We start from the raw sequence: 16,407 nt of genomic DNA on the forward strand, positions 1-16,407 counted from the left end.
AGGCTGGCTGAGTGGAAATTCTACAACTAGAAGGAAAGAGAAAAGCACACTGAGACTCAGAGGAGGTGTGGAAGTAAAGTGCAGAGGTACGGAGGCGCACACGGAAAGGGCTGGCAACTAAGGACATGGTTGTCTTTTTTAATCAGAAGGGAGTCTCAAGCTCCCAACTGCTCTGAACTCCAGTTCCAGGCGAGTCTCTGGGGACCCAGACTCATACGGGGAGAAAATGGACTGTCTGGCATCGGGTGGAACTCAAGGGCAGCTTTTTCTCAGAGGTGCTTGCAGCGATTACCACGGGACACTGAGACCCGGGGCCTCTTAGGGCAGGGCTGAGGATCAGCCATAGCGGTTTGCTACACACTGTTGATTCCCAGAGACCCCACCCCACCCAAGCTGTGTGCAGAGGCTTTAGCATATGAATGGCCTGGCCCTTTGCAATCTAAAATTACCTAACAGACTGCAGCTGGGTCAGAGAGACCCAGAACATCCAAAAGAAGGCCCAGGGCCCCACAGCAGCTTGCATTGCTTCACAGCTGGGCCTCATCTGGGCACCTCCAAACCCAAAACAAAGAAGAGGAATCTGCAGATCTCTCTGTAGCTCCTGCTGGGTAGCCTCAGGCAGAGGCTAAATGAGCACCTCCTTAGAGATCCAAGAGCCAGTGTTCAGAGTAGGACCATCCAGATTACAACTCCTCAGATCCATAAGGAACACACTCAGGCGCAGACTCAATGAGCACCAAAGCCCCACTGAAGCAAGTCTTGCCCCATAAGGGTGTCTCCAGCACAGAAGTTCTCCCACCGTAAACACGGCTGATTCTCACAGCCAATTGGCCTGGAGGTCAATTCCTCCCAGTGATACCTACAACAATTAAGGCTTAGCTACAACAAGACTGTGCACAAAGCCCACAAAGGGGTGCACCAAGAGTGTCCACCTCAGGTAATTGGGGAGGCTGAGCCACTGGACAATATAGGACACCCAGCACAGAAACCCACTCTATCAACACAGGGAAGCAGCCAAAATGTGGAGACAAAGATAAAGGTCACAAATGAGAGAAATGGAGGAAAGCAAACTACTGGATATAGAGTTCAAAACCACGGTTATAAGGTTTTTCAAGAATTTTCTAGAAACTGCCAATAAATTTAGTGAGACCCTCGATAAATCTAGTGAGACCCTCAAGGATATGAACAAGGACCAACTAGAGATTAAACATACACTGACTGAAATAAAGAATAACATACAGAGATTCAACAGCAGACTAGAGGATCGCAAGAATCAAGTCAAAGATTTGAAATACGAAGAAGCAAAAAACACCCAACTGGAAAAACAAAAAGAAAAAAGAATCCAAAAATATGAAGATAGTGTAAGGAGCCTCTGGGACAACTTCAAGTGTACCAACATCTGAATTATGGGTGTGCCAGAAGAAGAGAGAGAGCAAGAGATTGAAAACCTATTTGAAGAAATAATATCAGAAAACTTCCCCTACTTGGTGAAAGAAATAAACTTACAAGTCCAGGAAATGCTGAGAACCCCAAACAAAAGGAATCCAAAGAGGACCACACCAAGACACATCATAATTAAAATGCCAAGAGCAAAAGACAAAGAGAGAATCTTAAAAGCAGCAAGAGAAAGACAGTCAGTTACCTACAAGGGAATACCCATACGACTGTCAGCTGATTTCTGAATAGAAACTATGCAGGCCAGAAGGGAGTGGCAAGAAATATTCAAAGTGAGGAATACCAAGAACCTACAACCAAGATTACTTTACCCAGCAAAGCTATCATTCAGAATAGACAGTCAGATAAAGAGCTTCACAGATAAGAAAAAGCTAAAGGAGTTCATCACCACCAAACCAGTATTTATGAAATGCTGAAAGGTATCCTTTAAGAAGAGGAGGAAGAAGAAAAAGGTAAAGATAAAAGTTATGAACAACAAATACACATCTATCAACAAGTGAATCTAAAAATCAAGTGAATAAGTAATGTGATGAATAGAATAAACTGCTGAATATAATAAAATCAGGGGCATAGAAAGGGAGTGGACTGACAATTTTTGGGAGAAAAGGGGTGGGGGGAGTGCGGGAAGAGACTGGACAAAAATCGTACACCTATGTATGAGGACAGTGGTGGGGAGTAATGGCAGAGGGTGGGGTGGGAACGGGGTGGAGGGGAGCTATGGGGGGAAAAAGAGGAACAACTGTAAAAATCTGAACAATAAAGATTTAATTTAAAAAAAATAAAAAAGAAGACGCCTAAAAACAAAAAAGAATTACCGTCTTTGACTTGGCCTCCACAGTACTTAAAGAGTATGCATCTGTTGACATAGAAAACAGAGGGAAATGGCTGTTCCTTGTGTTCAGTTATTAACTTTCACTCATGAAACTTAAGATGCATTTTCAGTTGATTTGGTTAACCTTATGATATCATGGTGAGCTTTGGAGAGAAGCAGTATGTTACTTCTACCTCACAAAAGGGGATTCTGTTCCTCAGAGGCCTACTCAGTGTAAGAGCTTCAGGAGAGAACATGGATCTCTTCCCGTGTTCTCAGTCTGGAATTTGGTGCCTGTCTTCTGAGAATTGATTTTGTTAGCACATACAGTTTGGTGGCTCCCACTACCCTTGGGTTGGTTCATTAACAGTGGGTTACTTCTACACCTGAACACAGTGGATCAACAACTCACTTCTTCCACCTGCCCCCATCTCCAATTGTAAATCCTTTTTAAAGCAAAGTTCCAGTGTAGTCCTGTTTGTCACACTAGTGGTAAATTGGTGATGCTCCTGTGGTGGACCATCATGACTACAGCACCAGAAATGAGTACTGTGACCATGAAGGTATTCTCAGCACTAAAATTAGAAAAGTTCAGAATTAGAAGAGAGTCTTACTGCCTTGCCCTCCCTTTCTGTTCTTCCTATGGATTAGTTTTGGTCTTTGGCCCTTTGCCTCCTTCCCCCTCCCCCTCGCCCCCATTATACTTCTAAAGAGTGATGATAAATAAAACATGGTACAAAAATTATGAAAAAGACCCAAGGGAGTGAGTGGATAAAGTAGCACCTAACATACCATCTCTCATCTTAAAGCTTCTTCCAAGCAAACACAGGTTGGTGGGTATATGGATAGATGTTTTTGATAAGTGGAAGGTATAGACATCATCATTATTACTGTCAAATATATCTGTGGGCAAAGTGGAATGGCTATAAGATCTTCCCACCCTGCCATATACTATATGCAGTGGCAGGACTTTTTCAGTCTTTAAATCGCTGTTGACTTTGATACTTCTGAACTTTGTGCTTTTTAGACTGCTATGACACTACCCTTTGGTTCTCTTCAGACCTCTCTTCACTGTGCCTCATAATCTTTTTCTAGAGAGCTCATCTATCTCTGCCAGCTCCTTACAAGTTTATGAGTCCCAGATCTTATTGGAAGCCCATAGCTCTTTTACCACAGACTCTCCTTGTGTTCAGCTATCATTGGTTCAACTACCACCTGTATGCTAATGATGCCTAAATCTAGGGCTGTGTCCCTAGCTACTCCCCAAGCTTCAGATTCATACCTACCTGCTTAGTGAGCACCTCCACAAAGGCAGCACAAAACATATCAGGTCTAAAAGGTAACTCACCACCCAGCCCTCACAAATGAGTTCTTCTGCTTTTAATTCACTGGCCTGATGTCTTTCACTCAGTGGCCAGGAAACCTGGGGATCATTTTTGACTCCTTTACCTTAAGAGTCACTCACAAGCCTTCCTGCTTCACTTCTTTCCCCAGGTCCTACATTTCTTCCATACCTGCTAACACTTATTTACCCTGAAAGACTCAGCTGTCACTTCTCACAGATTCATCTTCAATGAGGATTCTCTCCCTATGACTTAGGTACTCTGCCTTAATGTTCCCAAATCCCTTGTGCCTCTCTCACTAATGACACTTAGCATAGTACATTTAACATTCTGTTTATGAATCTGTCTCACCCACTAAACTGCAAATCCTTTGTTGTACTAACTAATATTTCCTTCCCCAATACCTCAGTCCCTGGAGTATAGAATGAATGCAATATACATTTATTGAATGAATGACTAGAATGCTTAGGAATTCCATTGAAAAAGAGTTATGTCTCCTAGAAAATGTTTGTAGATAAAATTTGGATTGACCATTCCTTTTTCTTTATTTTTGTTAGTTTAATCTGACAGTGTCAAGTGGACCAACAGCCATCCCACTGCCCCCTTTGTCTGGGGTGCTGAGGGTGGGGAAGCATGGAGGAGAGTAAGAATGAGACAGTGAATCAAGCACACACCCTCTTTGACCAGTTTGTGCAGGCTACCACCTGCAAGGGGACTCTTAAGGCCTTCCAAGAGCTCTGTGACCATCTTGAACTGAAGCCTAAGGACTATCGCTCCTTTTATCACAAGCTCAAGTCCAAACTCAACTACTGGAAAGCCAAAGCCCTCTGGGCAAAGCTGGACAAACGGGGCAGCCACAAAGACTACAAAAAGGGAAAAGCATGTACGAACACCAAGGTAAGCTTTGGCTATTCTGAGGCCTTAGGGTCATTGAAAAGATAGAAAAGATTTTTGAGTAGGGGTAGGCCTTGAAAAAAGGATCAAGTAGAAGCTGACTGGTGAAAACTAGGCCAAGTCAGCCATGATCTAGTATAGGAAGTCAAACCTTATACCTTGTGAAGGTTTGTGGAGCCATTATTTATGTTCATTTGACTGTTTCATGTGCCAAACTTTATTCTTATTTCATATACTCATATATTGAACATTCAGGGTTTCAACTATTTCAGAATAACTTTAATGGTGTAGCAACTTCATTCTTTTGCTGAGGCTTTGTTTTGCTGAGGCTTTGTTTTGAATCTCACATTGATCAGCTGCCTCTTACACACACACACACACACACCACACACACACACCGCCCTCCTCCCCCCCCCCCCCCCCCCCGCACTGGGGATCGTGGATGCAGGTCATTTAGCCAAGAAGTAGCCAGGCCCTATTAGCATTCTGTACAAACACAGCTTCATGGTGTTTGGCATATCAACTTTACAAAGTCATTGTTCTATACTCAGTAACTGGTAAGGTAGAGATAGTATCTGCCAACTTGGGAATTTGCCACAGGCTTCAGACCTCTTTTTATCCATATTTCAAAAGTCTGTTTTCCTAAGCAAGGGCCTTATGAACCAAATTATTTCTTTTGGTTTCTTCACAATATATAGAAACAGTGTTTTCATGAAAAAGGTAGACCTGGGCAAAGACCTGAGCTATTCAGTCAGGCAGGGTAGGTATGAGGAAATAGAGAAACAATGCCTTTCCTGCTTATATAAGAACACATCTTCTGGGAGAAAGCTAATAAATAAAATTGCAAATGACTTCATGATTATGTCATTAATGCTCTTTCATGAGCTTTAATTTGCCTAGTATAGGTACTTAGAGACCCATCCCCAGTGGATTTGCATTTGGTTACATTTTTTATATTTTTATTGATTACAGAGAAGAAGGGAAAAGGAGAGAGATACAAACATCAGTGATGAAAGGGAATCATTGATTGGCTGCCTCCTGCACACCCACACTGGGGATCAAGCCTGCAACCTGGGCATGTGCCCTGACCGGGAATCGAACCATGATCTTCCGGTCCATAGGTCTACTCTCAACCACTGACCCACACTGGCTGGGCCATTTAGTTAGATATTTATCAGCAAAATTCAAGAAATTCAAAGGCATGACTTTTATGAGTGAGTTCGGGAGTTTTATTAAGGATAAAAGGAATTCAAAGCCAAAATATTGCATGTTCTGTTTTTTTCTTCTGCACATGCAATGCAAATTAGTTGTGTCCAGTCTCACCCTAAATACTTCTATAAAATATGGATTTTCAAGATCCTTTTCCTGGACTTTCAGTCTAAAGTATGATTTAAGAACTTTTTTCAGCACATAAAACTTTGGCTCTTGGAAGTTACCTCCTGGGAATCATTTGAGTGGAAGACCCATTCCAGGACTCTAAGGTTGCGAGGACTATGTATTTAATAATCTATGTCTCCTTGAACAGAAATCTGTTTGACTTAGAAACCTTCCAAAAGAGCCTCTCCTGCCCAGCCAGTGTGGGTCAGTGGTTGATCATCTACCTATGAACCAGCTGGTCATGGTTTGATTGCTGGTCAAGGCACATGCCTGGGTTGCAGGCTCAATCCCTAGTGGGGAGCATGATTCTCATTTTCATCAAAAGGAAAGGATCAATGATTCTCTCTCATCATTGATGTTTCTATCTCTCTCTCCCTCTCCCTTCCTCTCTGAAATCAATCCTACATAATAAAAGCCTAATATGCTAAGTGTCCGGTTGACCGGTCAGCTGTTCAACCAATCAAAGCATAATATACTAATGATATGCTAAGGCCACTCAACTGCTCGCTATGATGTGCACTGACCACCAGGGGGCAGATGCTCTGACCAGTAGGTTAGCTTGCTGCTGGGGTCTGGCTGATAAAGACTGAGGGAGATGGGCCAGACACACCCTGGAGCCCTCCCACGGTCCCTCCCCGGCTGGCCAACCTCCCGCGTCTCTCCCCGGCCCAGATTGTGCACTGGTGGGGTCCTTCGGCCTGGCCTGCACCCTCTCACAATCTGGGACCCCTCAGGGGATGTCAGAGAGCCAGTTTCTGCCCCATCCCACAGGAAAGGCCGAGGGATCTAACTGGTGCATGAATTTGTGCACTGGGCCTCTAGTAAAAATATATTTAAAAACAAAAAACAAAAGATTCTCTCCTTTTGATGAAAATGAGATGTGATTTTAAATCGTTTGTTGAAACTATGACCCATTTAAATATGTTGCAGATCTACAGGGTGAACATGTGCTAAGTTTGTATCCGGCACTGACAATTATGTCTTCTTTATTCATAGCCACCACCAGCTTTTCTTCAAACCATTGCAAATGTTCTGTTGTGGCCCAGATTGGTTGGAAGTGGAGAGAATAGCCCTATTTTGGGGCTTTAGGGAATGATGGTTATGAGATCATGAAACTTTTCTAGAAATGTGAGCTTTCTCAAGAGATGCTGCCTTTGCCCTCAAAACAGCTGTGTTTTTCAGTGTCTCATCATTGGAGCTGGCCCCTGTGGTCTCCGCACAGCCATCGACTTATCCTTACTGGGAGCTAAGGTAGTTGTTATTGAGAAACGAGATGCCTTCTCCCGCAACAATGTCTTGCATCTCTGGCCATTTACCATACACGATCTGCGAGGTTTGGGTGCCAAGAAGTTCTATGGCAAGTTCTGTGCTGGAGCCATTGACCATATCAGTAAGTAAAACCAGTTCTTTTAGTATCTGTTGTATAGAAACACACTCTGCTTGGAGTCAAAATACCTTCCATGTGTTGTTCTATAACCTAGAAAGATTTAACTACACAGAATGTAGCTTAGGGATTTCTAAGTTAGATCTTGGACTCTTATTTAGCACTTACAATGGTGGGATAGACACTGGGGCCAGGCTAGGAAATAGGATGACCAGTGTGGGCCTTGATTAGACTCTGGTGATTCTTAGTCCAGTAGAAGCAGAACAAAGCATGCAGTTCTTTGGAATGTGATATGAAAGATGCTGTACTAGTATAAGAACAAAAGCTATGAGGACACAGCTGGGGAAACCACGGTTATACAAGAAGCAGACTCCTACCTAGTTTTGGTGAATGGCAAGTTGATAATGCGAGTTCTTTGGTTAGATCAGTGGTTCTCAACCTTCCTAATGCCGCGACCCTTTAATACAGTTCCTCATGTTGTGGTGACCCCCAACCATAAAATTATTTTCGTTGCTACTTCATAACTGTAATTTTGCTACTGTTATGAATTGTAATGAAATTTCTGATATGCAGGATATATTTTCATTGTTACAAATTGAACATAATTAAAGCATAGTGACTAATCACAAAAACAATATGTAATTATATATGTGTTTTCCGGTGGTCTTAGGCGACCCCTGTGAAAGGGTTGTTCGACTCCCAAATGGGTCGCGACCCACAGGTTGAGAACCGCTGGGTTAGATGTTTCTCGTGAGGTCTACAGCCCAGGGAGTTTTTGCTATACTCTTGTCATATTCAAGCTTTGAAGTAAATACAAGTTAATGCAGTCAGTGATTTTGTTTTAATGACTGTGTGTGTTCATGAAAACAGTGTCTACATTATGAGGTTGAAGTGTGATCATTAATTCCAGAGGAACCTTATCAAGGAACTTTTGTTCTGAGCTCCTTCAGGTGTGTCCTGTAAATACAGTCAACTATTAAACCTTTTGCTGTTTGAAGTGGCTGTGCCAGTTTACCAAACACTGGCCACAGCTGCCACATTCCCTAGGCAGAAGAAGCACTCTGCCCACCTATTGGGCTGTAATGTTTAAAGCATCTTGGAATCCAATGTCTGCAAATATAAAATGTGTGCTAACATGGGATTTAATGAGTCACTGCATGTGTGACTCTGAATGAGTCAGGTTGTAAAACCTGGGGAAAATAACCAGATGATCTAGAGGAGGATTTGCATGCACTCCTAGCACATTAGCCACAGGTTGTAGGTAGGACTGGTCTTAAGAGAGGACCAAAGGTCATTCATTCAGTGGATTTGTCTGCCTTATGTATGGCAGGATATGTCTTGGAACTGTGTCCTACATCAGGGACTAGATTTTTATCTAGTGTGTCTGGCATCTGGCAGGTACTCACTGAATATTAACCATACGCCATAACCGTCTATAGATGCAAGCAGGGGACCTTTTTAAATTAAATTCAAAATATCATGCAGTTAACTGGTTAAATAAATAAATCTCACTAGAATAATGAGCAAGATTTTCATTCATTTTGAACCTTAGCTTTTGCAACTATAGACCAGTAGTGGGAGGGGGGATGGTAAGAGACTACTAAACTTGCATTGAAGTTCCCCTTCTCACCTCTAAGCATCTGTGAAGATCAGTGAGGTAATAAGATGAAGGAGAACTATCTGGAATCCCAGGAAGTAGTACAGCCCCCTTTGGATCTAACTGGAAAGCATACTTGTGGGTGCATATCTTCTGCCTCTTCTGGTAACTACCATGTCCTGTAAGTATTGTAGGTTCTGCTAAATAATTGTGGCTCTAACTGAATCAGGAGAGCATAGAAAGGAGAGTCTCCTGTTGGCCACAATTTCGTGTTATCTCAGAGCTTTTGCTTATTTTAAATACAGTGGGGCCTTGACTTACGAGTGTCCCGACTAACGAGTTTTTTGAGATACCAGCTGTCTCTCCGCAGATTTTTTGCATTGAGTTGATAGAGTAATTTGAGTTAATCAGCTCCTTAATGAGCTCGGTCTCAGAACAAATTAAACGCGTAAGTCAAAGCCCCACTGTATCTCACCCAAGAGGTGGGAGTGGGCTTGTGTGTCTCTCTAGAGCAGTGGTTCTCAACCTTGGCTGCACATTAGAATCACCTGGGAATCTTTTTAAAATCCTGATTTCTGGGCCTCATCCTCCGGAAATTCTGTTTCTTTGTTATGGGGTGGGGCCACAACATTAGTAACAAAGAAACAGAATTTCCGGAGGATGAAGCCCAGAAATCAGGATTTTAAAAAGATTCCCAGGTGATTCTAATGTGCAGCCAAGGTTGAGAACCACTGTTCTCGAGCATTTCTTGCCCTTAGTAAAGAAAGAGGCTGTGGAACATGGCTTGGAAAATGTCTCCTGTTATAGGAAACGTTGAGAATCTGGATAAACTCTGCATAGGTGGACAGGTGGAAACCTGAGCAGTGACTGCTAACTGGTACTCTTTTTTTCAATGTGCTCTAACTTGTGTTATCGTTTTGTTTACCCAGGTATCCGTCAGCTTCAACTAATACTTTTGAAAGTAGCATTGATCCTAGGTATTGAAATTCATGTCAGTGTAGAATTCCAAGGACTTGTACATCCTCCTGAGGACCAAGAAAATGAACGTGAGTTGAATTGGAAAAGGGGGGAGTAGGGATAAAAGGGCATCAAATGGGTGAGAAAAGGTGAGATCAAAGCAGAAAACTATAGGAATCTGTGGGTTGTTTTCAGAACTACTTAAAAAGGGCTTCTCTGTATAGCCAGTATCTTTTGAGGAACTTTTGATTTAATGAAGAGGCCTTTGAGATAGTATTAGACATTGCAGGCACTTGTATTCGTTATAGAAAATTGTATGGTGGGAACGTTCCTTTGTGAGGCCTCTTTCTTTCTGTGGTTTGTACCCCATGCTTTTAAACCTGTTTTTGGCTTGGTATCTGCCTACCTCGGTATCTTGAAATGTCTTAGGGGTATGAATGTGATCTGGGTGACAACCTTCAATTTTACTTTGGTCTACAGGGATAGGTTGGCGGGCACTGGTTCACCCTAAAACCCATCCTGTGTCAGAATATGAATTTGAAGTAATCATTGGAGGGGATGGCCGTAGGAACACCTTGGAAGGTATTGGTCATTATTCCTTTTCCTGGTTTATTGCAGAGTGAAGGGTGACCTTCTCCAAACCCTGGGGTGAGAATTTGTATCATCAGACAGGATCTAAATATGTGTGCTACCTACTCTAATTTAATGGCAGCCCCAGCCTTCCCGAGCCAAGTGGTACTTGGTTTACTTCTTACAGGGTACTCTTGTTAGGGTACTAAGAGACAAGCTATACTTTGAGCAGTTGGCACTACAGGATTAAATCTCAGCTTAATAAAAAGGCGGCTTCCCTTTTTTTTAAAAAAAAAAAAATGGAATTCCTAGTATTAAGTAACATTCTGGTTAGTCAGATTTCAAATTTTTTGTTAGTGTGGGAGACTTTGACTTCTTTTCTGGATTGTTATATTCTTTGATGGGTAAACACCTTATTTTCAGGTTGAGAAGAGCTGCCCTAAAATTTTTCCATTGATTTTTATCACCTATGTTCCCAAATGTCATCATCAATACCCGCTTCCTGTCTGAAGTGACCTTCCTTCCTCTCTAGCCAACTGCTGCCACATCTGAAAATTTCTTTCCCTTCAGGATTTCGTCGGAAAGAATTTCGAGGCAAACTGGCCATTGCCATTACAGCAAATTTTATCAACCGAAATACAACAGCAGAAGCCAAAGTGGAAGAGATCAGTGGAGTGGCTTTCATATTCAACCAAAAATTTTTCCAGGAGCTCAGGGAAGCTACAGGTTGGTATCAGTGCCTTGGAAACAACAAGGATAGAACTTTAAATAACTACTTGTGGCTTTCTCTTGGATAGTTTGGTGGGTGGGTAATCATTGGTGTTACTGTGTCATTTACCCGTTGCTCCTTCCTCACTCGCATGCTTTGTTCTGAGTGTAATGCTTTCCATCACTGATTGCTACTCTAATGTTCTTTATCCTCATCACAGGGACTGAGATACTCTGGATTGGGTTTTTACTATATTTGTGTGTTTGTTTTTAAGTGTTCATGCTGTCTTTTACCAACTCTTCTTCTACCCCTTCCTCTACACTGTGACTCTAAGTCAGTGGTTCTCAACCTGTGGGTCGGGACCCCTTTGGGGGTCGAATGACCCTTTCACAGGGGCGGTCGCCTAAGACCATCAGAAAACACATATAATATAACATATTGTTTTTGTGATTAATCACTATGCTTTAATTTAATTTCAGTTTGTAACAATGAAATTGGGGGTCACCACAACATGAGGAACTGTATTAAAGGGTCGCAGCATTAGGAAGGTTGAGAACCACTGCTCCAAGTGGTTTAATGCTGTAACCTATTGGCTGGTAGTTCTCTGGTTTATTGAGAACCTGACTTTAGGCATTGAGTGTACTACTTTGTCTACTAAGTTCTACTTTGGTCTTAAAGTAAACCATATGCTAGATAGGAATGAGATTTTTTTATATGATAGCTTTTGAATAAATTAACTTAGATGTTTCGATGCAACAAAAATGTACAGCAGATTCTAATTCTCTGTTTTCTAGAACATGATTTCTTTCCATTACATCTATTTTTTTAGATTAATTGAAATTAAAAGCCAGTAGTTCACTCTCTGCTTCCAGTTCTAGGAGATTCCCCCAGTTGCCTTGATGACTATAAAAAGAGGTTTAACCCGATAACTAACCCAGACCGTCTTACTAAGGGTTAATCTTTCTTTTTCTTTCAATCTTTATATATTTCTGCTTACTATTGATCATTGTTTTTAGGATAACTTAGAGTGTCAAGTGAGTTACAGAGCAGTACAAAGATAAACAAAGTTCCCCCTCTTTTTATGAACTGAATGTTCAGGAAGTGAGAATCTGGACTCAGACATCTTTTTTGCTTTCTCTTTTCCTGCTTAGGGTTTTACAACCCTGGTCTCTGTGGACCCACATGCAATCTCTCTGGCTGCCCTAATATACCTTCAACATTTTTGTTTTGCAGGTATTGACTTGGAGAACATCGTCTACTACAAAGATGACACACACTATTTTGTAATGACGGCCAAAAAGCAGAGTTTACTGGACAAAGGGGTGATACTGCATGTAAGTGATAGATTTCTTTTAAACCTCGTTTTATGTTGTACTGGTTAGTATGATCACCAAGAGAAAGAATTTTATTGTCAGATGAGTTTTCCTGCAAGGAAATGAAAACAAGCCCCCTAACTCATCTGGTAACATGTACTCTAATGTTTTTTAGTTAAACTTAAAAAAGTACTGTTTATTATGGAAATTTTCTAATATAAACAAAAGTAGAGAGGATTATCTGATGAACCCCCCATGTATCCATTATCTGGCTTTCAGAATTATCAACACATGACCAATATTGTTTCATTAGTACCCAACTCATTCCCCATTCCTGCAATTGGATTGTTCCAAAGCAAATCTCAGATAATTCAGGAATAAATATTCAGTTTAATTTTAGGTGATTTGATTTGTGATTCTAGAGAATTTCATGTATGACCAGTTATTGGTTAGGTCATTTTTTGGAAGGGGTGCTAGTGGGAATGGAGTTTGACCAAGAAGCAATAGTTGGTGTTTATGGGAGCCTGAGAAAATGGTTCTGGTTTTACTCTAGATGTGGCTGTCAGAAGTCCAGGGAACCCTGACTCAGTCAGGGTGTATTGAAACCTCTGCATAACCTAACAGTAAAGGCTTCTTATTCATCCTTAGCCAGGTCCTGCTCAGCCTTTTTTTAGATGACTAAATGTATGACATTCCCTGAGATGATGATCTGAATAGGAAATCAGAAAACCACAGGGTAGAGGGTTCCTTAAGGAGAATTTCTTAAGTCTGATATGGTCTCAATGTGAGAATTACTATCCCCACATGTACAATTCCCACCACAGACTCCTGGCTGAATTTGAGGGTGTCCTCTGTCTCGGCGGGATACTAATGAATCCGGTCACTTTAATCTGCAGTATACTGTAGCCTTATCTGAGAGCAGTGGTAGGGGTGAGCATATGAACATGTACCTGCAGCACAGCCTCTTTCCACTTGTTACCTTGTATCTGCTTCTTAACCCTGTGGTCCTTTATGTCTATGAGGAGAAACAGGACCAAGCAGTGTGTGCAGCCCATTCTGCCAAGAGCATAAACAAGATGTATTTGAATGTTTTATCAGTAAGAAATAGGCAGTGTGCCCATTGTTATCAGTCGAAATTATGTAGGAACGATCTGGAATGCCAAGACTCTGATACTTTTCCTTTTTGTTTACTTATTTTTTTTAGAGGGCAAGAGCCATCCCTTCTGTGTGTGCTGCTAAACACTAAATTCATTCTGACCACTTACTTAATGGTAAACAAACTGTTTCAAGGGCCAATTTGAGTATTTGTGTTTTGGCTTTTAACATCTTGTAGTGGTAACTGAAAGTACCATCAGGGACACTTGGAAACCATAGGCCCCACTTCAGGAGAATAAAGATTTGGCTCAGTATGCCAGGAACCTCCAAAATAGAAAAGTAGTTTTTCAGCCATTTATGTGGAAAACCCCTTTTCTCTCATTATTGTTTTTCTTTGTTGGGAGGTTCTATAGAGCCTTTAAGAATCTTATTATTAATTTTTAAACCTCTGTTCCATTTTGAATATATTTCTTCCCAGTCCCCTGGACTGCTATTGCTCCCACCTCCAAAACCCTTTGGCACTGAAACTTTTGGGTTTGTGGAGTTATGCAAGTTAAGTGTTCCGTGTGGTCCCTATTTGCTACCCAGAGGGTAATAATTGCTGATAGTAACATAAACTATAAAGTGCTTTTTCAGTTTACTAGCACTATCACATAAGTTATTTTATTTAGTATTCAGAATAACTCTATGAAGTGGATTGGACAGTATCAAAGAAGTAGTAATTTGCTCCAAGTACATGGAAAAGCCAGCACTAAGCAGCAAAGCCTGGTCTCTTTTAGAAACAGTCCCCCGCCCCCCTTTTTTTATTCTTTATTGATTAAGGTATTACATGTGTGTCCTTATCCCTCGATCCCCCCCCCACACACCCCTGTTCATGCCCTCACCCCCTAGTGTCTGTCTATTGGTTATGCTAATATGCATGTATACAAATCCTTCGGTTGATCTCTCCCCCTTCCCCCGATGCTCCCCTGCCTTCCCTCTGAGGTTTGACGGTCTGATCGATGCTTCTCTGTCTCTGGATCTGTTTTTGTTCATCAGTTTATGTTGTTCATGATATTTATCTTTCTCTGACTGACTTATTTCACTTAGCACAATGCTCTCCAGCTCCATCCATGCTGTTGCAAATGGTAGGAGTTCCTTCCCTTTTACCACAGCGTAGTATTCCATTGTGTAGATGTACCACAGTTTTTTAATCCACTCAACTGCTAATGGGCACTTAGGCTGTTTCCAAATCTTAGCTATTATAAATTGTGCTGCTATGAACATAGGTGTGCATATATCCTTTCTGATTGGTGTTTCTGGTTTCTTGGGATATATTCCTAGAAGTGGGATCACTGGGTCAAATGGGAGTTCCACTTTTAGTTTTTTGAGGAAACTCCATACTGTTCTCCACAGTGGCTGCACCAGTCTGCATTCCCACCAGCAGTGCACGAGTGTTCCCTTTTCTCTGCATCCTCACCAGCACTTGTCATTTGTTGATTTGTTGATGATAGCATTCTGACAGGTGTGAGATGGTACCTCATTGTCATTTTGATTTACATCTCTTGGATGATTAGTGGCTTTGAGCATGTTTTCATATGTCTCTTGTCCTTCTATATGTCCTCTTTCGAAAAGTATCTATTTAGGTCCGTTGCCCATTTTTTGATTGGGTTGTTTATCTTTCTTTCGATAAGTTGTATGAGTTCCCTGTAAATGTTGGAGATTAAACCCTTATCGGATATAACATTGGCAAGTATGTTCTCCCATGCAGTGGGCTCTCTTGTTGTTTTATTGATGGTTTCTTTTGCTGTACAGATGCTTTTTATTTTTATTTTTATTTTTTATTAATTAAATCTTTATTGTTCAGATTATTACATTTGTTCCTCTTTTTTCCCTCCATAACTCCCCTCCACCCAGCTCCCACCCAGCTTTTTATTTTGATGTACTCCCATTTGTTTATTTTCTCTTTAGTTTCCATTGCCCTAGGGGCTGTATCGGTGAAGATATTGCTTCAACATATGTCTGAGATTTTGCTGCCTGTGGATTCCTCTAAGATTTTTATGGTTTCCCATCTTACGTTTAAGTTTTTTATCCATTTTGAGTTTATTTTATTTTATTTTATTTTTTTTATTGATTTTTTACAGAGAGGAAGGGAGAGAGGGATAGAGAGCCCGAAACATCGATGAGAGAGAAACATCGATCAGCTGCCTCCTGCACGCCCCCTACTGGGGATATGCCCGCAACCAAGGTACATGCCCTTGACCGGAATCGAACCTGGGACCTTTCAGTCCGCAGGCCGACGCTCTATCCACTGAGCCAAACCGGTTCTGGCTTGAGTTTATTTTTGTGTATGGTGTAAGTGGGTGGCCTAGTTTCTTTTTTTTTTTTTTTTTTGCATATATCTGTCCAATTTTCCCAACACCGTTTATTGAAGAGACTGTCTTGACTCCATTGTATACTCTTGCCTCTTTTGTCAAATATTAATTGAGCATAGTGGTTTGGGTCGATTTCTGGGTTCTCTATTCTATTCCATTGGTCTGTTCTTGTGCCAGTACTAAGAAGTTTTGAGAACAGTGGCTTTGTAATACAGCTTGATATCTGGCATTGAGATCCCTTTGTTCTTCTTTCTCAGGATCACCGTAGCTATTCGGGGTCTTTTTTTATTCCAGATGAATTTTTGGAGAGTTCGTTCTAGGTCTGTGAAATACGCCGTTGGTATTTTAATGGGGAGTGCATTGAATCTATAGATTGCTTTGGGTAGTATGGACATTTTAATGATGTTGATTCTACCAATCCATGAACATGGTATGATCTTCCATCTGTTTATGTCTTCCTCTATCTCTTTTTTCAGTGTCCTGTAGTTTTCCGAGTACAGGTTTTATACCTCCTTAGTTAAGTTTATTCCTAGGTATCTTAATTTTTT

At 41.3% G+C, this 16,407-nt stretch overlaps 1 protein-coding gene across 1 annotated transcript in view; it reads left to right on the forward strand.

Moving 5' to 3' along the window:
- The window catches only part of MICAL3 (microtubule associated monooxygenase, calponin and LIM domain containing 3), a 254,060-nt gene that overhangs the window by 94,262 nt on the left and 143,391 nt on the right, over positions 1-16,407 (forward strand). Inside the window, exons 3-8 of the mRNA XM_081083520.1 lie at positions 4,167-4,506; positions 7,063-7,270; positions 9,791-9,907; positions 10,299-10,400; positions 10,959-11,114; positions 12,331-12,431. Of these exons, the coding sequence (XP_080939646.1) occupies positions 4,243-4,506; positions 7,063-7,270; positions 9,791-9,907; positions 10,299-10,400; positions 10,959-11,114; positions 12,331-12,431 (948 nt within the window). The 5' untranslated portion in view covers positions 4,167-4,242. The remainder of the gene's footprint in view (positions 1-4,166; positions 4,507-7,062; positions 7,271-9,790; positions 9,908-10,298; positions 10,401-10,958; positions 11,115-12,330; positions 12,432-16,407) is intronic.

The sequence above is a fragment of the Myotis nattereri genome (genome assembly GCF_964212035.1).
Source record: "Myotis nattereri genome assembly, chromosome: 2".
In the NCBI taxonomy this organism is placed as follows: Eukaryota; Metazoa; Chordata; class Mammalia; order Chiroptera; family Vespertilionidae; genus Myotis; species Myotis nattereri.